Here is a 26,643-nt window from a genome sequence, read left to right as displayed (position 1 = left end):
CCTTACTGACATCTAGAGCGCTCTTAGCCTATCGGATTGCGTCTTTTCGGCGAGGTGAAATATGGTGGCGGCAATGTTATGGAGTTTCCGCTACTCCTCTCGCTTTCATGCCATCAGGTTAGGAAGCTAGCTAGCGAGCGAGCTAAGCTAGAGTCACGCTAGGCCTCCAGCAAAACCAGCGGCAGAAGCAACCGAGATCACACGCTGCTGTTCGGAAGGAGACAAGTATTCCTTTATGAACCTGCATGAGAGCTGTTAAAATACCACAAATATGGTGGTTCTCAAAATTCGAGACCAGGTAAGTAATGGCTGGTGTTAGAGGTTTACCGTAAGTTTGAGCAAGTGGCCGGCTAATGTTAGCCTCGATTTCAGCGCTCGCCAGCGCAATGTAATTCGAGTCTTTCGAGCCTGACTCTGAAACGGAAGCATTTCCTTAATCTAGAATTTGAATTGTCCTCGATGAGGTGAAAGCTGGCTGAAGTACTGCGTGTAACATTCGAAGCCCCGTTGTTGTTCCCATCACGTTTGCACTCCGACATGTACTTAAATGGCTGTTGAGTTAAAAAGCAGCTAATGATGTTGTATTTATTTCCAGCAATTAGCCCGAGCCTGCGTGAAATGCATCCAGCGACTCACTTGTGAAGTGACTAGTTAGCATATTGTGAGACAACAATGCTAAATTGTGTTTGTGCAGTCGCTTACGAGCAATTCTAGCGTTATTGATAAACAATAATTTCCTCTCTGTTGCTGTTACAGTGAGATTATTGTCATGACAGCCAAAGCGATCTGTTGATTGTGACATTACTGTGACAGCTAAACGTTTGTGGTTATATTTATGTTAGCAAAACCAACTAGTGATGTTTGTGGCAGCTGTAGGTTTAGAAAACCCTTAAATAACGATATAGTTTTTGTTCACTGATTCACCAAACTATGTTATTTGGTGTCACAGTGGGGCAGGATAATGGAGTGATTGGATCTGAGCGGAGCTTTGTGCTAGTTTGGTGACTTTATTGTTTTCAAGAGGATTTATAACACTGTTACAGTTAAGCTATGCCTGTAATCAGACCTCTTTAGTGTGTGCCCTTATAGAAAAACTCAAAAATATATAAAACAAGACAGTTTCTATTAGCTAGTATTCGCATACTCTATACCCATGTGTACCGCGTTACTGGGGAAAAATGCAGGTAAACTGCTGTGTAATGCTTTAATATATGAGGGCAATGGCAGTGTGACAGTAGACGTGTCATTTTAAACTCTGCAAAAAAAACACTTGACACCTACTTCGTGAAAACCAGAATAGCTCAGTGTTATCATTTTAAGGGTTTTGTTTTGCACATGCCTGCTATTCTGTGACATATGTACGCGCATGTGTCTTTTATGGTCTGTGTGTGCTTGAATGATCTGGGCTCCTGTGAGCCGGTGGAAGTTGCCAAAGAGCTGTCTCCATGGTGATGGTATTAACTAGCTTGGCTTGTATGAGGAGAGGAGGCACACAGTCCAGCAGTGAGAGAAGAGCATAGAAAATCTCCTACACCACCACCACTCATGCAGGACACGGAGAACTGAAAACAACAAAATGCAGATCTGTCCTTCTTTTTTGTTTTTAACATGGCGCAAATAGTGTTCGAACCACAAGAGTCTGCTTGTTGGCTGAATTTGTCCCCAGTAACTCTAACCTGCTTTGTGCCCTGCAGACATTCATGGGCATTATAATAACTAAACGAGTTCATTGTCCTTGTGTTTAAAAAAAAAAAAAAGAAAGAAAGAAAAAGCCACTGTATGCTGCTTGCTTGCTCGCTTTTGAGATGGCAGTCGTGGTTGTACAAGTTTGTAATGTCGTGATTGCTTCAATATGTCGCTGGGAATAATCCACCCATGGCACCGCATATGTGTTGAATAGCTGTTGAGGGCTTATCCATAGCAGGGTGACCTTGATAGATTTAAAAAAAAAAAATGAAATAACAACAATGACCCTTACAATGTTTGACATTTGGCTTATATGAAGTAAACTCAGCAATTTCCCTTACTTTATTGTATATCTTTTCTGTCAGGTAGAGGTATAAATTCTTGGTTCTGTATTTAACTTCATGAAGCATGAGTCACTAAAAGGCATCAGGAAGTAGTACTGCAAAACCAGATGATTGCAAGTATACGTAGTTGTGCTTGATTAATGTTTTAAAGTGGGTTGCTGAAGATGCACTTTCATAAACCAAATGTCTTTTGCACATACAAACTGCATGCATGCACATTAACCTAATTGACTAGCTGGGCAGCCTGCTAAGTTGAATGATTGAATACTAATGAATGCATGTACCCTGTATATTGCATCATTTTACCTGTACAATGGAAAGCAAAGAGAGGAGTCATTAAGTTCAGTGTTTTTGTTTTCTCTCAGCTAGTAGACTTATTTGGTATGTTTTGAGTTATTTTAAGCCAAAATCTATTTCAGGCACGTAAAGGTTATGAGTACATAATAGTGGTGTGAGGATCGATACTAAAGTATTGATTCTGTCAATACCAGATATTTATGTTCTAGAATCCATGCTCATATTAAAATATCAATATTTTATTAATTTGGGGTAAATTAGGAGTTTATGATTAACAGGAACACAGTGGAAAGTAACTATATTATTAGGATTTTCTAAATGATTTGTAGGAACTACTCCTCCTTCCGCTTGTCATAGTGATGCGAAATACAGCTGTATAAATGCATCGCTCGCTCAGGTGATGATCGTAAGCAGAGTCATGCGTGGAGCCGTTTCAGCTCCACAAACAGCCAAGACGTGGTTTGTGACACAAAAGTAAATCATTACACGGAATATGATGATGAGTTTATGATGAGGCTAACTGAAGAAGAGGTGAGGGACAGGTGCTGCTAGGAAGTCCTTTGGTGCTACAGGCAGATACTTTCCAGGTACAGAGAGGGAAAATGTGGAGCTGTTGGTGATGTGTAACACTAAAAATACAATTCAAACATACATAAGATAGATAATAACATGTATCTAGCAAATGTTTCTCAGCTTTATTATTATTTTAAATCAGTCATATATGTTTTTAATTGTTAATTGAATCCTTTTAAAATGTAGGCATTGAATTTTCAGGCTTTTTTTTTTTTTGCCTTTTTTTGCTTTTTTTCTTATATATAATTCTTCATAATTGAATGATAAGAGCAAGAAGTCTGATGTCATGTATCCATTATGAAGGTATATTTTGAAAGACAATACTTTGGATTTTCTAAACACATTAAGTTTTTGTACAAAGTGTCTGTATTGGATCACAATCACCAATACCAGTCTGAATTTTACTTGGTAGCTGATCAGAAAGGAAATCAGTGGCATCGCACGTCACTAGTAGATAACGCAATGTTTCATGATGCAGGCAGCAGATTATTTTAAAAGCAGTTTCCTTCTCTCGGCCACTTCTTGTTCATGCATTTTGTTTTGCATATGCTGTCTTATTCATTCAGGTTAAGATTTCTCACTTATAGTGTATTTCTTAGGAATATAGTTTTTAATTGGGGGTTCAGCTGTAACACTTTAAAATGTCAGGAATGCTCTGCCTGGAAGGGATCTCCTCCTCTCCACTGTTGTCCCTGTCCAACCCAGCCTCTTGCTACAGGGCATGCAGATGAAAACATCCTGATCAAAGACTCCAGTGTTTCCAAAATCTTTGCTCTGGTTTTAAAGCGATCCAGTGTTGCTAAACATAAATGATATATTTTAGTCATATTACTTACCTAGGATTTGTTTTTGTTTTTTGGGTTATTCTTTTGTTTTTTCAATGATTTTATTTGAGCATTGCAAGCATTTCGTCTGTCTAAAATTACAGGAGTGGTTGACTCTTTCAAAAAACATAAAAAGACTGAAGCTAGCATCAGAAAGTTATCCAACATGAAGGGAATATTGTAACGCTGCATTCAAGACTCAGTTCTGTCATTTATGGTGTGGCAAACTCTAAATGCTGAGTTTGGCATTTAGAGTTTGGCTTGCACTGAAGTCATAGAAAGATACACAACACTGCCAGTTCTTCAAGTCAAAGTCAGTTTTATTATTCATAACTTTATTATGTAGAAGGCATAGTATAAATTATATTAAAGCATTTGTGCAATTATTAATATGTATAAAATGTGAAGGGTATAGCAGTTTTTTAAACATAAGCAAAAATGTTTTTAAAGCCTATGTACACATAGCAAGTGTTTATACATAACTGGACAAGTGAGGAGTCATCAGTATGAAACTGAGAAAATGAGCATAGCAGCAATTTATTTTTATAAGGTGTTGCCAATTCAATGGCCAACATGTCTATTAGGTTGAAATTTATTGTGTTCACATGTTTTGTCACTTTTTAGAAACATCCCAAGTGTTATGATGGAAAAAATTCCATTATACACTCATGTTGAAAAACACACTGCTAGCACTCTGTCTACACGATGATCAACAAGAGAGATTTCTCAAAGAACTTTGGTTCATTTTTATGCCAAAACTTGATCTTGTGATCATGTTGGATGTGGTGAATGAGAGGAGCTGTGTACTTTTATTTTTTTTCCTGTTTTTGATTCCTGGCTGTGTGAAAGTAAGCAGCACAGTTCTCATTTTGAGTACAAGGTTTGGGTCTGTCTTTTTTAATGTCTTCATTCAAAAACTGCGATGTTTATCTCTGCTAACATGGCATGTTTACTTATCAACAGACAGAAAGTGCAGAACGGTGTTTAAAAAGTGGCCTTGGCAGTCTGTGACATGCGGAGTCATCGTTTCATTGTTTGTTCTCTTTCTCCCAAAGAATAATGCTCTTTTACATTGCTTTCATTTGTGCTTTGTTGAATGCCAATATTTGGTCTTCAGATGAGTGTTGTGTATGTCCTGTGTTGCAAGCATGCTGAAGTCCTTAAGTTTAAGTTTGGCGGATTATTGGTTTTCTCAGATTTCAACAATACCCGTCAGACAGACAAGATTGTTACTCGCAGTTCATTGGGTTTGCTCTGTATGCAAATTGTAGTGATGGAAGCTGAGATGGTGTTACATGTCCACAAAGAAAAGTATCAAAATCATGATAATTTTGTCCTTTTTATTTATTGTGTGCTTTTTTTTTTCTTTCTTTTACAGCCTCCTTTGCTGAAAGCTATTTTCAATGTAGATCCTGATGAAGTACGTTCGCTTATATTCAAAAAAGAAGATGTGAATGCACAGGTAAGCCCAACAGTTACAAATATCTGCATCTGTTTCCTCATATTATTGTTATTTTTTGGGGGGGGCCTAATGTGCAGTTGTCCTTGAAAGGCCTCGTGCAGCTCTTTCTTACAGATATTGTAGCATACAGAACAGCACTGCATGACCTGCCTCTTTTTTTTTTTTTTTTTTTCTTTACTGCATTCCTCGTCAACATTACATATTCAAGTGGTGGTGTTTGTTTCAAAATAAGGCTGTTTTGTACTCGCTCGTCCTTCACTGCAAGGCTTTTCTTTATTTTTATTTTTATTATTTTGTTAAAACCACAATGTGGTGTTTGTGTAAATATTTGTTCCTGTTAACACTACAGTGTTGCAAATGTTAAGGAAAATGTGTTTTTGTATTGCTACACCAGACCAATGCACATGTAATGAAGAGACAGATTGCAGTGTTTACTGCAAGTTGTTTTGTTTCTCTGTAATCTCAGCAGTTTCTTCCTGTTCACTTAATACAGGACAATGAGAAGCGAACTCCATTGCATGCTGCCGCCTATCTCGGAGATGCAGAAATTATAGAGCTGTTGATTCTATCTGGTATGTTTTCTTCTTAGTATTAATGCAATGATCACAAGAAAGTGCTTGAAGCCACAAATACTGGGTGAATTTTGGATTGTAGAAATGAGAGTTTCACAGGTGTCTGGAGAGATTATCTAACAGTTTTTAATCAGAGAAAATAAGTCATGCTCTTAAAATGTGAAATATTAGAAATATTATAGATGTGCCTATAATTATCTTCCTAATGCTGGGAGCACATGACATACTGCTGTGTGTGTGTGTGTGTGTGTGTGTGTGTGTGTGTGTGTGTGTGTGTGTGTGTGTGTGTGTACATAATGGCACCTTTTAATAGCAAAGTGGAATACAAGCAATCATTCCTCTGCATACAGTATGATGAGATATTTGAAATGTCTCTACACCTCTTTCAGCCTTTTCTGAACTTTTCTAATTTAGTCTCTTCAAAAACTGTTGAATACCTTCTTGTCGAAACGTTGCACCATATGCAGCAAAACCATATGAGTTTAAATAGCCTTTGCTTCTTCACTTCTAGGTGCAAGAGTAAATGCCAAAGATAACAAGTGGCTCACTCCCCTGCACCGAGCTGTGGCCTCCTGCAGTGAGGTATGTGAATTTTCCCTTTGTTCTCTGTCATACACACTACAAGACACAGGTTTGCATATCCAAACAATGTAAACCTACTTGTTGTTTTTTCTTCACAGGATGCTGTCCAGGTGTTGCTGAAACACTCGGCTGATGTAAATGCCCGAGACAAAAACTGGCAGACGCCACTTCACATCGCCGCCGCCAATAAGGCGGTCCGCTGCGCCGAAGCCCTAGTGCCACTACTCAGCAATGTGAATGTGTCAGACAGAGCAGGCCGCACCGCGCTGCACCATGCAGCCTTCAGCGGTCATCTGGAGGTAAATTTAAACCCTAAGACATTGTTAGATTAAACTGTGCTTAAGGAGGCACTTTAACATCTTTGGAATCGATGTGGTTGCGCGTTAATGAATTGAAATAGCAGCTGAACGTTTGGTATCAGCTTTCTTAAGGAGCAGAGTGTTAATGTAGAGGGTTGGTGAGGTTTTGTGGTTGTAAAGTGTGCAATGTCTTTGAGTATAACCTCTTCAGTAATCCTCATATTGATTGATTTAAATTGCTGTGTGCTACATAGATTGTTTTTGCTGGCAAACTGTCAGAGTATGCTAGCATTACTGGGTGTGTTTACCTGACTGTTATTAGAAGTTCCCGATCTCTTTCTAAGAAGTGTTTCTGCTTGCCTCAAGAATGATTAAACACTGGTGGGCACTCTGCCATGCAGTGCAGAATAATGGTCACATTATTTGCCCATTTAACAAGTGTTAGTTGAGACAAGCAACATCCACATATAGGTCTGCTGAATTTTAGTAGCGCATGACTAACCGACCCGACCGTTTGATCCCGGATTCAGTTGCGCAAAATCTGGTCCAGTCATCCAAATGCTTCCTGACATCAGGGCACCCTCTTAAGTTAAAGAGGGCAGCTTTTCAATGTTTAATGAGCCAGCTACATTGAATTAAAGAGCACAAACTGCATTTTCAGACATGGCTTAAGACTGAGTGGGCTCTCTGCATGCAGTCATAAATTGTGGTCGCATACTTAAGGGTGCTGGATGCACAGATAGTGCTTGACCAATCATGTGTCTGGATGCAAATTACCCATTGTAATCTTGTACTTGCATGCAAATTAGCTATCTTAAAAGTGAATTATCAAAAATTCATGCAAATGAATGCAAGTGCATACAAGCTATTTGGAGCATCTTTTAGGTATACAGTGGATTCAAGTTAAGCATATAAATATGAAAAAGGTGAGTCTATGGAGGTATGCTCCAAGAGAAGAATGCCACACTACTGGCTGTACAAGACAGGATATTTGGAAATGCATGTTTTCTTGTTTAATCTTAATTATATTTGTTCGGTTGGCATACCTGCACAGAATCTGTGCAAAAGGGTGACAAGGTTTCACCACTCATGTTTGCTCAGCAAGTTAAAAAAATAACTTTAGAAACCCCTGCAGGTTCAAATAATTTCTATTATATTAAAGTGAAGATACGCATACATTGACAAGACAATTGATCCAAGAGCGCTAAGATAAAGTCACTGAACTCGTATGTCTAATATGTAAACACTGCATGCAGTGTATATAAGTTGCTACATTTATTGCAAATGGTAGATAGGTAGGTTGATGTTGCAGCGTCCCCTGATGTTTTTTCTCATCCCCTGTTTGTTTTTTTTGGTTTTTTTGCTACTTTTAGATGGTGAGACTCTTGCTCTCCAGAGGGGCCAACATCAATGCTTTTGACAAGAAGGACCGCCGTGCGATACACTGGGCCGCCTACATGGGTAAAAAATAATGCAGCCATAGAGATTTTTACGTTTTGGTATTTGTTCATTTTTATGCAACTTTAGACATTCCTTTCTTCTTGTGGTCAATATTAACTTAAATGGCAGAATTTTATTTGAATAAAAATCATCTGTTAAAATGTTTTTAAATGTTTACATTAGAGTAGATGCCATATGAACAAAAAACATGTCTAATATCTTTGTGTAAGCATTATGTAATTAAATCTCTTTTTATCTTCAGGACACATAGAAGTGGTGAAGCTGCTGGCATCACATGGAGCTGAGGTGGCCTGCAAAGATAAGAAATCTTACACCCCCCTACATGCGGCAGCCTCTAGTGGAATGATCAGCGTTGTTAAATACCTCCTGGACTTGGGGGTGGATGTAGGTTCCACCCACAAGCTTTTTGCCATCGCACTGTAGACACTGCTATACTGTATGAGCTCAACAGGAGAGATATTTTTCAGTGGTGTCTCTAAATTGTGTGTTACAACTGTTCTAACTGTAACTGTTCTTTTATTTGTAGCACTTTATTCTAATTGTTTTAATTGCCTGCTGTTTTCCTGACTTTCTAGATCAATGAGCCCAATGCATATGGCAACACACCCCTCCACGTGGCCTGCTACAACGGGCAAGATGTGGTTGTGAACGAGCTCATAGACTGTGGAGCCAACGTCAACCAGGTGAACGAGAAGGGCTTTGCCCCTCTGCATTTCACCGCCGCCTCGCGTCACGGAGCACTCTGCCTGGAGCTTCTGGTTTGCAATGGGGCAGATGTCAACATTAAAGTGAGTAAAAACCAGGCAAAGCTTGTTATTAAACAACTAAGTATTTACATATATTTTTAGATATAACTTGTAACGACCACCATTTTCTTTGTGAGTATTTATTACATGGCATGCTGCGGGGAAAAGCCTGTTGTAACCTTTGAGTCTAAGGTTTATTTTGAGCACCTGACGGCTCCTTTTGGCCTCCCATCCGTAAACTCTCTCCATACTCTTTCACATGATTCTTGCGTAGGTGGTAGAGGTTTGTCGTGTGTGAGTTTGTGCTGGGGACCGGTTTGCGGCATAATTTGCATAGTACAGTTTTCTGGTCTGTGTCAGACTTTTCATAACCAAACCATTTCCATGCTACAGAGGTAGCCCCTAGTTTAGTATTTCTGTTTGGAGCTACCTGGTTCTGCCTCATCTTCGCTGGCCATGCTGGTATTTTCTGTACCTGCATTCACTTGGTGGCCATCCAAACAATGAAAAAATGCGACACCACAAATTAAACGATAGCGTATAAAATCGCACAGCCCTAACGTCTTGCTTCCTTGTGTGTAAACGTGTATTATTGTGCCTGCTTCCTACATGTGATAGGTCTTCTCATTGTTTGAGGGAAGCTGATTGACTTGGGGATTAAACTTTACTGTAAAAAGGCATAACTTGTCAGATAATAAGTTTTTGTTTCAATTCAGAGTAAAGATGGGAAGACTCCACTCCACATGACAGCGATCCATGGGAGGTTCTCGAGGTCTCAAGCAATCATTGAGAAAGGTGAGCTGTTTCTCATGCTGGACCCAGAAGCAAAAACTGCTTTTTAGTGTAACAGAGGCTAAATGCTTGCTTTGATTTTTGTTTTTTCCCCCTAAAGGTGCGGAGATTGACTGTGAAGACAAGAACGGAAATACACCACTACACATTGCCGCTCGATATGGCCACGAACTCCTCATTAACACTCTCATCTCCAACAGAGCTGACACAGCTAAGTACGTGAGCCTTTCTGTTGATTTTTCAGTCAAGTCTTATAACATATATTGAAGAGCCTTCCTTCTGAAAGCACACATGTAGTATCTGTTGTGTAACTCATATAAATGGTAATGTGCTAGTAATAGTCATTTTTTTATTCCCACATTAGCAACATTGTTGTGTACTGTTTGTATGATACAAAGTTTTTTGTTTTTTCATTCAGACGAGGAATCCATGGCATGTTCCCACTGCATTTAGCTGCTCTCAGTGGCTTCTCTGACTGCTGCAGAAAGCTCCTGTCTTCAGGTGAACGGCACTCATGCCCTGTCACAGCCTTCAGTGCAACGTGACACAAAGCTCACGTTTAAGTAGTTTAGAAATTCCTGACAGGAAAAAAAGTACAAAAATATATCATGTGCAATGTAAAACATTTTATAATATATCCTGAATGTGTCTCCTTCATAATCACTTTTACCCTGTGCAGGCTTTGATATTGATACTCCTGATGACTTTGGGAGGACCTGTTTACATGCTGCAGCTGCTGGAGGGTCAGTACACGATGGCTGAATATCGCCTTTAGTATTAAAGTATTGTGTAATTTTTAATCAAGTGACTATCTGTCTGTCTAACCCCTCAGAAACCTGGAATGTCTAAATCTTCTCCTCAACACTGGGGCCGACTTCAACAGAAAGGACAGCTTTGGCAGGTTTGTAGTATTTATTGGTGGATTTGGATCAAGAGTCAAATTTGAACAGGGAACTGAGCTGTGTTTGCTTTTCCAGGACCCCTCTGCACTACGCTGCTGCCAATTGTAACTACCAGTGCCTGTTTGCTCTGGTGGGGTCTGGGGCCAGCGTCAATGACCTAGACGAGCGGGGCTGCACTCCTCTCCACTACGCCGCTGCGTCTGACACAGATGGAAAGTCAGTAAATTCTCTCTATTAAAAATGGTGGATGTTGTGTGGGAGGTGGTTCATGTTTGTAGTTTTTCACAGATAAAAGTAAAAATAACCACCTGCATTATCCATTATGCTGAGTAGTGGTTTAGGACTAGAAGCCAACATGTTGTTTCCTTGACTACAGCGCTTTTGTTGTGTCTGCAGGTGCCTGGAATATTTACTGAGAAATGATGCAAATCCAGGGATCCGGGACAATCAGGGCTACAATGCTGTGCACTACGCCTCAGCGTATGGACATCGCCTTTGTCTGGAGCTGGTAAGAACTTCAATCCAGAGTACATGACACTTAACAGCCACCATGTCCCTGTTTTCATATTTGTGTTTTGTGGAATTCTGCTTAAAGAATTGCCTGTTTTTTGTTTGTTTGTGTTTTTTTCCTGTTCTTTAACAGATTGCAAGTGAAACACCCCTAGATGTGGTAAGTTGATTTTTAGTTCTTTAGTTCTTCTTTTTAGGCTCTTGAAGACATTTCACCTCTTGTCTGAGAGGATTCTTCAGTTATAACAGTGAAGAATCCTATCATGGGGATTATGAGCTATTCAGCCCCTAGTGGTGCTTTCACCTTGGACTTAGTCCAGAGAGTTGTTGTCATCATTATTACGTTATTGGGGTTGCACATTTCAACATGTGAGTGAGTGAATCACCTGGGAGGGGATCTCAAAAGTGTGTTATAGTTGGTGTTTTAGGCAACCACCTGTTCTGAAATGGTTGTTCTGTTTGGGCATAGATGACTTCTTTTACTCCTCCTTGAATCGTCTGTGTTCTCTGGATGACGTCTTGGTTCTCCCCTGGTGAATGTCTGACATTTTGTCTCATGCCTCTTTGCTGATAACTAAAAGTACTCTGTTAATGTGTGCGTTCCTTTTTCTTTTACCTTGGAGGGAACGTTTTCTGTATAGTTGTGTAAGCTTCTGATAACCCTAAGTTTGTGTTCCACTGGGTGGTGGGACTCAGAGTTTATGGTGGGTTTCTGGTAAATTTCAGTGTTCAGGCTACTATCTCCCTCGGTTGAATGGTAACCTGTTTTTTTTTGGTGTCCTTGATGTTTTTATCCCTTTAGTTGATAGATTTTTTTAAATTTAATTTCTTGAGTTCGTAGAAGAGAAGAAGCCTCACAACTGAGGAGTCTCTTCATAAAACTAGCAAGAAGTACCACAAAACTCTATGACTGAGGCCTTATTTTCTGGACCTGTGGGTCTGGTTGAGTCCAAGTGATGGAATTTTTTTTCATTAGTCAGTGAGCACAAGGGTCCCTACAGATGTTCGTTTGTGATCGCCCAAACTCATCTGCAGAAACATTTTCATTACAATACAAAAGCCCTAAGCAACAGATTTCAGCCAAACTTCAAAGACGTATAACAGGAAGGATTTTTCTGCTGTGATGTCTCCAGCTGTCTGTAACTCTGTCTATAACAGAGTATAATCAAGGCTTGACATATTTTTTTGTAGTTTTTATGTATATAAAATAGGGCACAGAGTCATGCAGTAGGAAAGGAAACAATATCTGAATCAGGTTCTCATGTGTGTCTTGGCTTATTCAGCTAATGGAAACCTCAGGGACAGACATCCTGAACGACGCGGATGTCAGAGCCCCTGTCAGCCCCCTGCATCTTGCTGTGAGTAATTTGAAACACTTGGTTTTATCCTTCTGGTGAGCAGTACATGTCACCAGCGTCAGCAGTAACTTTATAATGGGGGAATCCACCTTTCAGGCATACCATGGTCACCATCAAGCTATGGAGGTTCTGGTGCAGTCTCTGCTGGATCTGGATGTGAGAAACAGCCAAGGGCGCACACCCCTGGACCTGGCTGCCTTCAAAGGGCATGTGGAGTGTGTGGATGTCCTAATCAACCAGGGAGCCTCCATCTTGGTGAAAGATTACACCTTGAAGCGAACACCTATACATGCTGCAGGTATGTTAGACGTGGAGTTACAAATAAAATTTCCTGAACCTGAAAATTCAGACCCAAATACAACATAAGTAATAAGTTAATCTTTCCCGCAGCTACCAATGGTCACTCAGAGTGTTTACGTTTGCTCATTGGAAATGCTGATCTTCAAAGTGCAGTAGACATTCAAGATGGGAATGGACAGTAAGTTAAATGAAAATCTTTTTATTTTATTTCCATTCTTATTCTAAAGTCATTGCTAACATTATTGCCTCATATCTCCTAGAACCCCTCTCATGCTTGCGGTCCTGAGTGGACACACAGATTGTGTGTATTCTCTGCTAAATAAAGGAGCCAATGTAGAAGCCAAAGACAAATGGGGCAGGACAGCCCTGCACAGAGGAGTAAGTAAATGTCATTATTTTTGCTCATATTTCTGTGCATAACTTTATTCACAGTTTTCAGTATGGATACCTAAATCTTGCTACCACTATCAGAATTTACATGTGTATTTCTTGGCCTTTGTGGAATGAGTGTGTCTTTCAAATATCGCAACAACACAATAATCACAACAGTTTTTTTGTTTTGTTTTTTGTTTTTTACTGTGTTGCAAGGCACATTTCACTTATTGCCAACCAACCAGCATGTCAGACATGTAGTCCAGTCTCGCTTTTCGAAATATTGCTTGTCAACATCCTCATTTTCTCCTGATTAGATAGTTGCAAGTCATTGTGTACATGCCTAAATGATGCGGCAGTATCTACAGTTGGTACAAAACAGCAGCAAGTATATTCACACTAATCACAGGGAACACATCACTCACAGAACGACAGTAACTTCCCATTTGCTTCAGAATCCCAAGATTTTGGCTCTACTTGATACGTTAGAGCTCCTAATACCTCATACCACCCCTAGACCCTTCAGAATCAGTTGCTGTTACATATTTTACAGTTAAGGCTTAAAACAAATGGTAAACTGTTTTAGCCCAGTTCTGTGGAAAAAACTTCCTCTCGCAATTCTATCAGCACAATCATTTCCCCATTTAGAAATAAATAAACGAACTTCAGGAAAGTATGGACTGGCTTTTACATGTTGTTTTCTTACATTTTTACTTTTGCTTTCTTTGTCTATTGCTTGTATATCTTCTTTATTCATTAATGTTATGCTTTTTGGAATGTTTTAGTACTAATATTTTTTGTAAGTTATATAAAGGACCTTGTGTGATTTTCCATAATGTATGGGTTTACACATTTAGTTGGCAAGCGAAAGGTCGATAGTTGAATTCCAGTCTGAGACGCAAAACTCTCTACCCAGTATGACTTTACAACACTCCTACTGTGCCAGCTTTCTACACAAATATGCTCTATTTGGACAACAGACATGCCAGCATATATTGAAAAGAAAACCTTGCCATCAAGGCAACGTAGGCATCATGTTAGGAATCGATGTGGAAATATTCTGCTTTGGGATGCCCAAAAGGCAGTCAAGATACTGAAAGTAAAAAGAGGCTGACTTCTACTATAGTGCAGTGACCCAACGTAGACCCTCAAAATGTACAATAAACAACTTAAAGAAAAAGAAGCAACACTCATGGAGGAAATATTGTGAAAACTGGGTAGTGCTGCGAGTATCTGAGAGGTTTCTCTGAAACCTTGTTGTTTTTTTTTCTACATATTGTATGTTGTCATTCAGGATGTAAGCCAGTCATTGGTAAAACCTGTTTTCTGTTCTCAGGCGGTGACTGGCCATGAGGAATGTGTGGAAGCTTTGCTTCAGCACAGCGCCAGCTTCCTGGTGCGAGACTGTAAAGGGCGCACACCGATCCACCTGGCAGCGGCGTGTGGACACATAGGGGTACTGGGAGGCCTTCTGCATGCTGCCCAATCAGTGGAAACACTCCCTGTCTTAACAGACAACCAAGGCTACACCCCACTGCACTGGGCCTGCTACAATGGTACAGAGAAGAGGGCTTTGATGACATTCCGTGTAGATAAAGACATTTACATGTGATGGTTAGAACATGCAAGCCTGCCACTAAGTGCAGTAGATTAGTATAATGAAGCACCCAAGTAAATGTGGTTGGAATATAGCCAAGCACATCTTTTCCATGTTTATTGCTTGCTCATCATACAGATGGCGACAGAATTATTAGTCCCGTCTTTAAACATTTTGTGTTTCCCAGGTGCTGTTAAACAAAGAAAGGAATTTTTCTTTTATAGTTTTTTCAAGCATCCAAGTTGTTTTTTTTTGGATGCCTACATTATTTTACTTTGCACACAGAGATTAAATGATTTCACAAAAACTAAGACAGTTAAAATTATTAGCCTCCGTGATGCTTCTTTCCCCGAACACAAACAGTGTCTCTGTGGACCGAGAGCTCTGATTTAGTCTCATCTGACCAAAGGACACACTTCCAGTATGCATACTCTTTCTCCAAGTTGTCCTTAGCATACTTCAGTCTGGCTTTTCTTGGTGTGCAATCTCACAGTCCATTCCTTTGCATGGTTCTAGTGATTCTCTTCTGAGCGTATAATTCCCAGCTTAGCTAAAACATTCACTCATGTTTTGGCAGTTGCTAAGGGGTCTTTAGACACATCTCTCACCAGTTTCCTTTTCAGAGATTTTGAAATCTTTTGCTTCCTACCTCTGCCAGACTTTTTCTGTCCTGTGTGGCTCTCTTTGAATTTCTTATTGATGCTTCTCACTCCAGTTCTCAGTACTTGGAAATGATGTGATAACTTTGTATATCCTTCCTCTGCTTTGTGAGCATCAACAATTCTTTTCCTCAAGTCTAAACTGATTTGTTTTGGTTTTGGTATTATGCTTTCTCAAACTCAAACTCTTGCTGAAGTTTTTTTTGTACTGTGCTCAAAGCTGCTCAAAGCTTGTAAATTAAAGGACATCATTCCACGGCAGTGATTCGTGCTATGGCTCAGTTAAAACAAAAAAAGTGAAATAATTATGCAGCACAAATAGAAATCCTTCATGCTTTCTAAAGAAAACTAGTATGTTAAGAAATGCTATGTTGAAATTTCTGTTTTTCTGTTAAAAATGGCACTTGGGAAGCTTTTGACCCGAACTTTGCATTTCATAGGGGGACTAATACAGTCTTCCTCGTTGGCACAGGTCTCTTATGCACACCCTTAGGCTAGTTTTGACACATCCTGGTCATTATTGCTATGTTAATGCTGTAACTAGCTAATGTTTTCATTCTTGCAGGTCACGATACGTGTGTGGAGGTTTTGCTGGAGCAAGAGGTTTTCCACAAGGCTGATGGCAATTCTTTCAGCCCCCTCCACTGTGCTGTGTAAGACCTAGAGCTGCTTTCTCTCGATCAATTTGTGTAAGGACGGAGCATCTACCAGATTAAATAGTGCTGTTTTTTATTCCTTAGGATCCATGACAACGAAGGTGCTGCTGAGATGCTGATAGACACACTGGGCCCTGCAATTGTGAATTCCAAAGACAGTAAAAACAGGCATGTATGATGTTACAAGAAAAATATTAATTCAAGCCTGAATAGAATTGTAAAGCACCTGATTCTGGGAACGAGCGTAAGGAAGTGAAGGGTCATATCACTGAATAAATACTGAGCTTTGCTTTGATGTTGCACGTGCAGGACCCCGCTCCACGCCGCAGCCTTCACTGACCACGTGGAGTGTCTCCAGCTGCTGCTGAGCCACAACGCTCAGGTCAACAGTGTCGACGCCGTGGGGAAGACACCGCTCATGATGGCTGCTGAGAACGGCCAGACCAACGCTGTCGGTACGAAGGCTTTAACTATTACCCTGGCAAATATCACAGCGGGACATAATAATCAAGTGGAGGATTGAATTAATAAACTGTGCTTTATTGAATTAACTTCATTTTGTTTTTCCTGTGTTTGATCATGTCACCATTAGAGGTGCTGGTGAGCAGTGCAAAAGCAGATCTCACTCTACAAGATGCTGCAAAGAACACTGCACTACACCTGGCCTGCAGTAAGGTGTGTAGTACCATATGCTCTTAGTATGCACAGTGTCTTGCCAAAGTGTTTAAATATGAGAAAGGATGAGCATTTACCACTCTGTGTGGCTCTTTTTATACCCATCCATAGGGACATGAAACCAGTGCCTTGTTGATATTGGAGAAGATTACAGACAGAAACCTCATAAATGCCACTAATGCCGCCTTACAGACGTACGTATCACTCATATCATATTAGTACCTCGCTTGTTAGTGCATTATTGTTAATAACTGAATTCTTAATGTCAAAATGTACAAAACAAATTAGTAAGTGTTGACTAGCTTGTCACCGATTTCAAAGATTTATCTTGTCTTTTAAGGCCTCTACACGTGGCTGCAAGAAATGGCCTGACTGTGGTAGTGCAAGAGCTGCTTGCAAAGGGAGCCAGTGTCCTTGCAGTTGATGAAAATGGTAAATTCACTGTAGTTTTTTTTAAATTATTATTATTTTTGTCTTACTTCTGGGTTTTGGTGTGCATCCTTGGGCACAGCAGGATTAGAAGCTGACTGCAAATGTTTTCTTTGCATTAATTTTATGGAGCATAAAATATTGTTGTGTTGTTATTTCCTCAGGTTACACGCCCGCCTTGGCTTGTGCCCCCAACAAAGATGTGGCAGACTGCCTAGCCCTCATCCTGGCCACCATGATGCCTGTGTCTCCCTGCACCCCGGCACCAACCCTCCCATTCAGTGCCATTAACCATTACACTACCAGCCCCTCTAAGAGCGTCACCTTCGACAGCCTGCCCGTGCTGCGTGGCGAGCACAGCTCATACTGCAGCTTCAACAACATCAGCCACCACGACGGCTTCTACAAAGACGAGGAGCTCAACGACTCTGATTCAGAGACGTACTGAAGGAAGGGCGAAAGTGATAAATGCATAAACACACGCTGTGTCTTAAAAATCATCCACCATGAGTTTGGGAGGGCAGAATGAGACACAAGCCCCCACAGGAGCCTTAACAGTCCCCCTCACCCCACCCCACCCCTTCATCACCACCACCACCAGAGAGCGAGCAAGTGAGGGAGGAGGTTCAGCAGGCTGGCCAACGCTCATCACCACCTCATCCAGCACTAGGTGTCCTTTCAACTAATACTGGACCTCAGTGACCACTGCTTTACCAACACGGACTTCTTGAGTGCTAAAACCTGGACTCGTTTGGTAGACGGCAACCTTTCTAAGGCAATAACATGCTGTAGACTGGTGGTTGCACATCACAGAGAGCTAAACCAACAGGGACCAAGAGACATGGATACATTTTAACCCAGTTTTAACTGTGCAAATGAGACTGAGAAGGCTTGGGTTCATCGGCGGTTCGCTGTTTCTGTTAATGTGTGTGTGTGTGTGTGTGTGTGTGCGCGCGTGTGTTTGGAGGGGTGGGGGGGTTCATGGGTTTATATCCGCACACTACACCCTTCAGAATGCACTTGTCCTTCAAGTCTGTAAAAGTCATACTGGGGGAAAAGATCATTTATTTTTTGAGATCAAATTTTTATTAAACCCATTTTTCATGTCTTAAATTCCTTATCCTCTAGAGGAAAACAAAAAAAAGTCAGGTTTTAATGATCTGAGTAATTTCAAAAAATTTGATATGTGCACCGGTTAATTATTAGGTCGAGCAACCTTAATTTTGTACATTGACTTGTCCATTGCGGTTTAGTCTTTGAAGAATAAATTATTTGTGTACTTCTGGTCCCTTTTTATGTGTTCATTTTGTGCCTTCATTAGTTACTGAGAAAGGATGGGTTTGTAGAGGCAGCTGTGAAAGTACAGTGGTGCACACTAGGTAAGTATTTAAACATTTGTGAGAAGCACTGATCCCTTACTGAGGTATTTAGGCTGAGCTTTGCGAGGAGAAACACTGTAAACCAATGATAGGATGGCATTTGATTTTTCTTCTGTCTAAATGATATTTTTGCTGTTATCTTAGTCAAAGTATTGACTTTTGCTTGCTTTAACTTCAAAAAAAGAGAGAAACCACTCGATTGTACCCTGATTCAAGAATTCACAGTTTTGTTTGTTGACAAATGCTTTTAACTGGAATTATGTAAAATACATTCGCTAATTTCATTAGTATGGAAAAGTGTTTTTTTCTTTTCCTTGCTTTTTTTCTTGAAGAGGAAAGAAACTAGCATGTATATAGGGAAAATGACTGTGAATTCAAGTTCCAATGAATTCTTTCAGTACTGAGATTGCTGTATATTTTATGAGTAATAAAGAAATGAGTTATTTAATGATGAACTTGATTTATTTTTTTTGTTAAATGCTGTCTTTATTTCTGATTGCAACTATCTCCATTTCTTTGTTTTGCTGGGAAAATGGGTGCAAGTGTACAAAAACATATGGAAATACAGTACCGTATATAAGGTAAAAACAGAGTTTGCATAATTCTAATGAGCTTGAAAGTCACTTTTCTGTGTTCATAATGTCATCGGTTTTGACAAGATCCCAAACACCGCTGTCAGAAATGCAGGACCAGACCATGACAGAGACACTGTGTTTTACAGGTGGCTGTAGACACTGTTGTACCTTTCTCCTGACCTCTGTAAATACTGATGACGATTCATCACTCTATAAGACTTATGCTACTGATTTACAGTCCAGTTCTTGTGTAATTTGGCATACCACAGTCTATTCTTACTGTTTCTCACTTTTAAGAATGACGTTTTGACAGCTACCTTTCCACTGAGACTATTTCTGATGAGGCAGTGAGCAGTTCAGGGGCCTGTTGGTGTACCATCATTCAATTATTATTAGTTATACTTTTGTTTTTTATTCTGTCATACAAATATAGAAATCATACAACTGCTGTTTTTATGGTGTAGAAATGTTACTGGCAGCCAATGAAAAGAGCTGCATGATTCTGTTCCATCCATATTTATTAATTTATTTAAAATGATGCATTAAACCAAAGACCGACTACAAGGTCTATGCTTAAACTCTAGATTCTAATATTTATTAGAAATAACTAAATAAAATATAGTATCTAGTCTACACAACTGAATTTCTTTTTGCACTTCTCGGTAGGACGTGAGGTCACACGCATTGGCTCCCGTGATTGGCTCGTAACTCGGAAGTGGAAGTAAGGGGGCGGATGCAGGTCCAAAAACAAACCAAGCAGAGACCTTTGCTCAAGGGCTCTGATGCAAACTTGCTCAAGTCGCAGTCCAGCCTCACCTTGTGGTTTGTGACAGTGCGGTTTGACATTGCGCTGCCTGCTGTCTCCTCACGGTCATGGACGAAGTGACAGGAGCTCAGCTCATCGCTGAGTCTCTAAAGGCTCAGGTAGGAATGACGTCGTCTGCAAACATGTGGCACTCCAACAGAAATATTCTCCCTGTTTGTGTCTTTGCTCAGATGTAACTGTTGAGCAATGTGTCAAAGTCCAAGTGCGGTGCGGTCAGGATCACTAAACTTTTCATAAAAGCATTTCCCCCTCTTATTAATAATGCTACTTTTTTACAAAACTTGTTCAATCCAACGTTCAACCAATCTCCCTGCAGAAAGTGGACTACATGTTTGGGATAGTTGGAGTTCCGATTATCGAAGTGGCCATGGCTGCTCAGGCTGCAGGAATCAGATACGTAGGAATGCGCAACGAGCAAGCGGTAACTCGTTGTTTTGTACAACCTTAGTAATCCCTAACAAAAGCATTGCACTGCCATGCTGACATCAAATAATTTCTGTCGCATAACAGGCGTGCTATGCAGCGTCTGCCGTCGGATACATTACTGGGAGGTAAAATCTAATTCTGTACCGAATAAGGTGAACAGCTGGTGCCCAGCACTGTTATTCACATGTTGCTGTTTCCTGTGGTTATCTGAATCCAGACCAGGGGCCTGTCTTGTGGTTTCTGGACCTGGGCTCATCCATGCCCTGGGTGGAATGGCCAATGCCAACATGAACTGCTGGTATGACTCCATAACCACTGCTGTGTACTGTACAACTAACAAGGTGTTTATGAAGTGATGCTGGCTTTGCACAGGCCGGTGGTTGTTATCGGAGGGTCTTCGGATCGAAATCAGGAAACTGCAGGAGCCTTTCAGGAGTTTCCTCAGGTAACACGTGTCTCGATGTGGATTTTTGCCTGACACCGCTTCTCTACGCTGATTCTGTTTCTCCATGTTGCCAGGTGGAAGCATGCCGCCTGTACAGCAAGTTTTCAGCGAGACCCAGCAGTCTAGAAGCCATCCCCTCAGTGATAGAGAAGGTTGTATAACAATGCCCTCACACTGTCTGTTTGTTCTTTTAATGTATCGAACAGATCTGGATGATGATGATTATTTTCATCACGTCTGTGTAAAGTTTTCTGGTATTTGGTTGGTCACAGGCGGTCCGCACAAGCATCTATGGGCGTCCAGGTGCTTGTTATGTGGATATTGCAGGCGACATGGTTAATGCTAAAGTGGAGAGGAGCAAAGTTAGGTTTGTTGTCATTCTTGGATTTAAAAATAAATAAATACATTTTTATGCACAGTATCACTCGTTAAACATCAGGTGTATAGACTCTCAGAGAAGTGTGTCTCTCGCTCAGAGAGGTGTCCTGCTGTCCGCCTCCACCAGTGAGTTTGGCTGACCAGGGTTCAGTCACAGAAGCCATATCTGTCTTAAAAGCAGCCAAGACACCCTTGGTCATCATCGGCAAAGGTAACTGAAACAAAAGAAGCAATTGCCACCTCTTTTCAAATTAACTAAGCCTAACCAACCTGTGTTTTTCCGCCAATAGGAGCAGCCTACGGCAGAGCAGAGACTGTGCTGAGGGAGCTTATTGAAATGAGTGGCCTTCCCTTCCTGCCCACCCCGATGGGAAAAGGGGTTCTTCCTGATGACCATGCCAACTGTGTAGCTGCTGCACGCTCAAGGTAAGCCTCACACTGCACAATCACACCTGGTAGTAACCAGACAAAGTTGTAACAATCTGTAGAGCTTCTCCTTAATAGAGTAGTCCAGCAGAACTCTGTAACTTTAGTGTGTTTTAATCTTCCTGAAGTAGAAGGCATAGACATGCTCAGCAATACCCATGCAGGCTTTGGGGTTTAATCAATGCTCAGTTGATATTAACAGTTGAAACAAGGCTGGATGGATTGATGCCTTTGTGCTGTGTGTGCCAAAATCTGACCCTGCCATCTGAATGTTGCAGCAGAAATCCAGACTCATCAGACCGGGCAACATTTTTACAATTTTGATGATTGTATTGATGTATTGAGCTGCTGCCAACTGATTGGCTGGTTAGGTATTAATGTGCAGTTGAACTGGTGTACCTAATGAAGTGTTAGGTAAGTGTATAATAATACACTTATAAAAGTACTTGTTTTTCAAAAGCGATGGTCAGATTTTTCAAAAAAGAAAACAGTCTAACATCCAGACAGACGGATGTGTTTTGAGTGCAGCTCCTATTTTGAATGTGTTTTTAGCTAGAAGACAAAATTCACCTTCTATATGCATTATTAGGATCGAAAAACATTCTGCCTAAGGGAGAAGTGGCACGAAGTTTCTATTTCTATATTTTTTAGGCCAAGAATAGTTGACAGTACATGTTTAGATGGCAAACAAACATTTGTGTCATGGTCATCTATCTGGCTCCTAAATTCTGCATCTTCTAACTAGTCAGGATCTAAAATTTTTAGTCTTGTTTAATGAGAATCCATTGTTTGACCTCTTCTGCTGTTTGTTTTTTATGTATTTTTTCCCTTGTTACCCAGAGCTCTTCTCCAGGCTGATGTCATACTTCTGTTTGGAGCCAGGCTAAATTGGATGCTCCATTTTGGTCTTTCGCCTAGATTTAACCCTAATGTTAAGATCATTCAGGTATGTAAATGACCGAGTTTATGGTTTGAGAAAAATCAGCATTAAAAGATCTGGTTTAAAGCTAGTAGTCTATTTGGTTGTTAATCTTTTGCCTTGTCATGAGAGAGTTAGTTTTGCCAAATCTGGTGCTGCAAAAGCTGTAATGATATAACCCCACTGTGATCTGTTTGCAGGTTGACCTTTGTGCTGAGGAGATGGGCAATAACGTGAGGCCAGCTGTTGCTCTCCTTGGAGATATCAGTGCTGTTGCCACTCAGGTACATTTTCAGCAACTCAGCCCATTGGCTCATCTTTCTCTTTGATGTCTTTCCCATAACGTTAATTTAGGAATCAAAAGCAAACCTGTTTCATCAACATTTGCGCTAATGGTAAGAACCTGTGTAGAACTATGTTTTTCTCTCATAGATAATTCACTATAGCATAAGATCTGGTTGTACTTGTGCAGCTCTTAATGGCTTCTTTAATCATTGGTTTTTAAGCCTGACGACACTGAGGTCTGAACACTTTGTTCAGAGTTTTTTGTTTGTTTTTATATTTTCTTTGCTCCTCTCACTGAATTTTCAGACTGAAATATGCGACAAAAAATATGTCTGTAAAAAGCAAAATGGCAAAAACAAAGCGTATTTCATATACAGAGGAGTTTGAATTGCTAATATATGTTAATTGAGGCCTGAGATGTACTTCTTGGGTTTTTTGCAGTTTCTCTGAGCGCTGCATGGTCTGACCTTGGGGTGAATTTGTTAATAAGATTTCCACTTGTGAATAATTTTCCTCACAGTACGATGATGGACTTGAAATTGTTTGCAAATGGCCTTATAATCATTCCCAGATTAATGGACAGCAACATTTGCTGAGATTGGTGTTGTCTTTCCTCCTCGGCATTGTGTTCACACACGACCACTTGCTGATGATCAGTTAATCAAATGCATTTGATTAGCAGCACCTGGCTTCTACGTTCTCTCTCAGTTCCTATGGAAACAGTGAGGACATTCACAAGACTGCTTTTGCATTTTATTACGATTACATTGTGTTAAATGTCATGGGGTTGTTCTTCCTCTGAGGTTGCATCTACCAAATTTTAAGACCAGGTAAGGACCAGATGATTTCTTTGAAACGTCTTGTGCTGTATTTTTAGCTCGACTATATTCTCTATATCAGTGACACGAGTACAGTAACATTCAACTGTAATAGCAGTGTTTTTGTTTTTTTTTCTTCAGCTGCTACTGTGTGTCCGTAGAGATGGTTGGAAATACCCCTCTAACGCTGAGTGGTGGAGCACGTTAAAGAGCAAGATTGCTGCTAATGCAAAAATATCAAAGGTGGGTTTCACCAAAGTTCTTCTAATCCTTCCTTAGAATTTGGACCACCAATGGAAAGCTTACATTGTTGTTCTGTGCATGGTTACACTGTATCAGCCTGCCGATGACATTAAATTATATATTTAATCCATTTAGATGTTGTCTCTGTTTTTTGTGTTTCTTGCCAATAGGCACTTGCTCTACAGTCTACAGTGCCCTTGAACTACTACACAGTGTTTCATCGCATCTCCCAGCTGCTGCCACATGACTGCATCATTGTCAGCGAGGGTGCAAACACAATGGACATCGGACGCACCATGTTAAATAACTACCTACCTCGACACAGGTAAGCCAGTCAAGCGCACTGACTTTTTTGTTGTTTTTTTATGCTAACAAATCAATTTAGACTAAACTGTGAGTTAATGTATATCTATTAGATTGCTGTAAACTAATCTTGATGATGTTCAGACTGGATGCAGGCACTTTTGGAACAATGGGAGTAGGTCTCGGGTTTGCTATCGCAGCAGCTGCTGTGGAGGCGAGCCAGAACACCGGCCGAAGGGTCGTCTGTGTGGAGGGAGACAGTGCCTTTGGGTTTTCTGGTATGGAGGTTGAGACCATGTGCAGGTGAACTGAGTCCAGTGTTTCTATTCAGTATTTGCAGTTTAACCGTCTATTGACTTCACATTCTTCTCTTTGTGTTTTGTAAATCAGGTATAGCCTACCCGTGGTTGTTATTGTGGTCAATAATAACGGCATTTACAGCGGAGTAGATTCTGAAACATGGAAAGCAATGAAACAAATGGGAGAGCTGACCTCTGTGTGAGTGAGATACTTTTGAGAAAATGATCATAAAGTGAATTCACTGATAGTTTTTATTGATGTCTTATGCTATGACGTAGCAAAAGTTGTCTTACATCGTCACACTGTAGGGCCCCTCCCGTGTCCCTTCTACCTGACGCTCGCTATGATGAGGTGATGAAGGCGTTCGGAGGTCGAGGGTTGCTGGTGAGGACGGTGGAGGAGCTGCGCAGTGCCTTACAGCTTAGCCTGAGTGACTGGGAGAGACCAAGTCTCATCAATGTGCTCATTGACCCTTCCTCAGACAGGAAGCAGCAGGTAACTACAACTGTTAGGAGCACATGTTTATAGAGTCTGCATGTTTATAAAGTATGCAACAACATTAACCACGTCTTGCCTGCCAGACAGACTTGAGGGTGAGCGTCTCCCAGGTGCACCTGGAGTAAAATTCTCTACATGCACAGGCAACTCTAGAAAAATAATGCTCCACCTTGTGGTCACGGTTGTAATAACAACTCCTACCATAGTCAGAGCATCTCTGTGGCTCTATCAAATATCTGGACTTCTGCGCTGTGGAGCGTTTGCCGTACACTGGAGAAACATGGAGGGTCTAAGGCGGTCCGAACATGTTAACACAGTCTGGAATAAAGACTTGACATATATCACTCATATCAGAAATCTCATCTCATAGCATGTTTTACACCTTTGCAGCCCTGAGTCCTTGCAGACTATAAACGGTACTATATGACAAAAGGCTGCAAATCAGATCACAGAATGTTTTTAGTATTTGGTCCTGGTGCACCACAGAAGGCATAAAGAGACTGAGTGACACCAGCAGACACAGCAGTAAAGCCAAGCCTGATTTAATCCAGTGTTTCTTTGGTCTCTGCTTTGCATACAATAAACAGCTTCATGTTTACTTGACTCTTCCTCATCCTTTGAGGGCTATGTTACCAACATGCCTCGCTGAGCTGTAATCCTCCTGCTCCAGGTGCACCAGAACTGTTGTATTCCACTCACAATCCCTCCACCTAACACCAACCTGACCTTTCTATTTCAGGGCTCCCATAATTAGAAAGCAAGGCCCTCCGTGTTTATGTTGAACGTATCCACGCAACCTTTTGCAGACACGGTTGAAGGTTGTATTGAGTAATGTATCCACAGCGCTGAGCTCCACGGCTGTGCCAGCAGAAAGACTTGTCCCTGACTTTTAGTGTTGCGCCTTTACCTTTCGACACCCAACTTTAATTCATTCCTGTCAGACTTGAAGCTGACAAGATTTAGTTTTGAAAATTTGAAGAAAACTTTTAGTTAATTTTTATTACCTGGAAAAACCTCTGTTTTACTGCTTAGATCTCCATTACAGTACAATATTCCTCTAGATCTTATTACACTGTATAGCTAATATAAACACTGTGTTGTCTGTTTGCAGGAGTTTCCTTGGCTCACACGTTCCAACCTGTAGATTTCCAGAGCGTTTCAGAACAGCAGTGACGGTTTTCTCCTGGAAAATATCAAACTGCTTTTGTTTTTCTGGTTGTTTCCATTAATTAATCTAATATTTTGCTATTACTATACTGTGAATAATATGAAAAATATGACTACAATAAAACATTTCACACAGAGTGCATGCTGTTTCTTTATGTCAGTTTTTTCCCCTCTTAATCTGGACTGCAACTGTGAGTTGCCCTGTTGAGTATTGCCTACATTAATGAAATGTAATAAAATTAAATCTGGAGAAAAGGAGAAAATAAACGCATTTGACAAACTTTTTTTTCTTTTTGCAAATGAACCAGCTAATCTTTACAGTTGAATGTAGAGATTTGTCAGTAATGGGGAAACTTTAGATGAAATCAACAGGATTTTTCTCATTTCCATAAGTTTTGTATCCTTTTCCACAACTTGTCTGAAAAATCCTAAATGCGCAACAAAAAAAGCAATGCAAGCTAAAATAATTTGGTAGAAAATTGCATTGCTTTGTATCTCTTAAGTTGCAAGCTTGACATGATTGCTTTTTGTAATTTATATAAAGAAAAAAGCATAATTT

At 40.4% G+C, this 26,643-nt stretch overlaps 2 protein-coding genes across 2 annotated transcripts; both read left to right on the top strand.

Annotated features, from left to right (window-relative positions):
- The first annotated feature begins 59 nt into the window (after positions 1-59).
- ankrd28b (ankyrin repeat domain 28b) lies at positions 60-18,054 on the top strand. The gene is made up of 28 exons (XM_085366606.1): positions 60-298; positions 5,103-5,186; positions 5,680-5,758; positions 6,270-6,340; positions 6,439-6,639; positions 8,013-8,100; positions 8,342-8,484; positions 8,676-8,888; positions 9,563-9,641; positions 9,739-9,853; positions 10,057-10,139; positions 10,318-10,381; positions 10,471-10,539; positions 10,616-10,756; positions 10,937-11,048; positions 11,184-11,210; positions 12,334-12,408; positions 12,505-12,706; positions 12,799-12,886; positions 12,969-13,086; positions 14,417-14,636; positions 15,902-15,989; positions 16,077-16,160; positions 16,302-16,447; positions 16,585-16,667; positions 16,779-16,861; positions 17,008-17,099; positions 17,261-18,054. Exons 1-28 carry the CDS (start codon positions 272-274, stop codon positions 17,542-17,544), a joined length of 3,159 nt encoding a protein of 1,052 aa, XP_085222732.1. The 5' UTR covers positions 60-271; the 3' UTR covers positions 17,545-18,054.
- A 1,738-nt stretch (positions 18,055-19,792) lies between these two features.
- Positions 19,793-26,301, top strand: hacl1 (2-hydroxyacyl-CoA lyase 1). The gene is made up of 17 exons (XM_085365795.1): positions 19,793-19,974; positions 20,193-20,297; positions 20,387-20,427; positions 20,520-20,600; positions 20,675-20,747; positions 20,822-20,899; positions 21,020-21,114; positions 21,224-21,336; positions 21,416-21,551; positions 22,392-22,497; positions 22,671-22,754; positions 23,715-23,816; positions 23,987-24,141; positions 24,264-24,422; positions 24,510-24,617; positions 24,728-24,914; positions 26,029-26,301. Exons 1-17 carry the CDS (start codon positions 19,924-19,926, stop codon positions 26,059-26,061), a joined length of 1,707 nt encoding a protein of 568 aa, XP_085221921.1. The 5' UTR covers positions 19,793-19,923; the 3' UTR covers positions 26,062-26,301.
- The last annotated feature ends 342 nt before the right edge of the window (positions 26,302-26,643 follow it).

The sequence above is a fragment of the Diplotaxodon limnothrissa genome, linkage group LG11 (genome assembly GCF_057381915.1).
Source record: "Diplotaxodon limnothrissa isolate DT_005_m linkage group LG11, D_limnothrissa_male_GT1.1, whole genome shotgun sequence".
Classification (NCBI taxonomy): domain Eukaryota; kingdom Metazoa; phylum Chordata; class Actinopteri; order Cichliformes; family Cichlidae; genus Diplotaxodon; species Diplotaxodon limnothrissa.
Note: the sequence above shows the minus strand (reverse complement) of the source record. Positions and strands in the feature narration are given on the sequence as shown.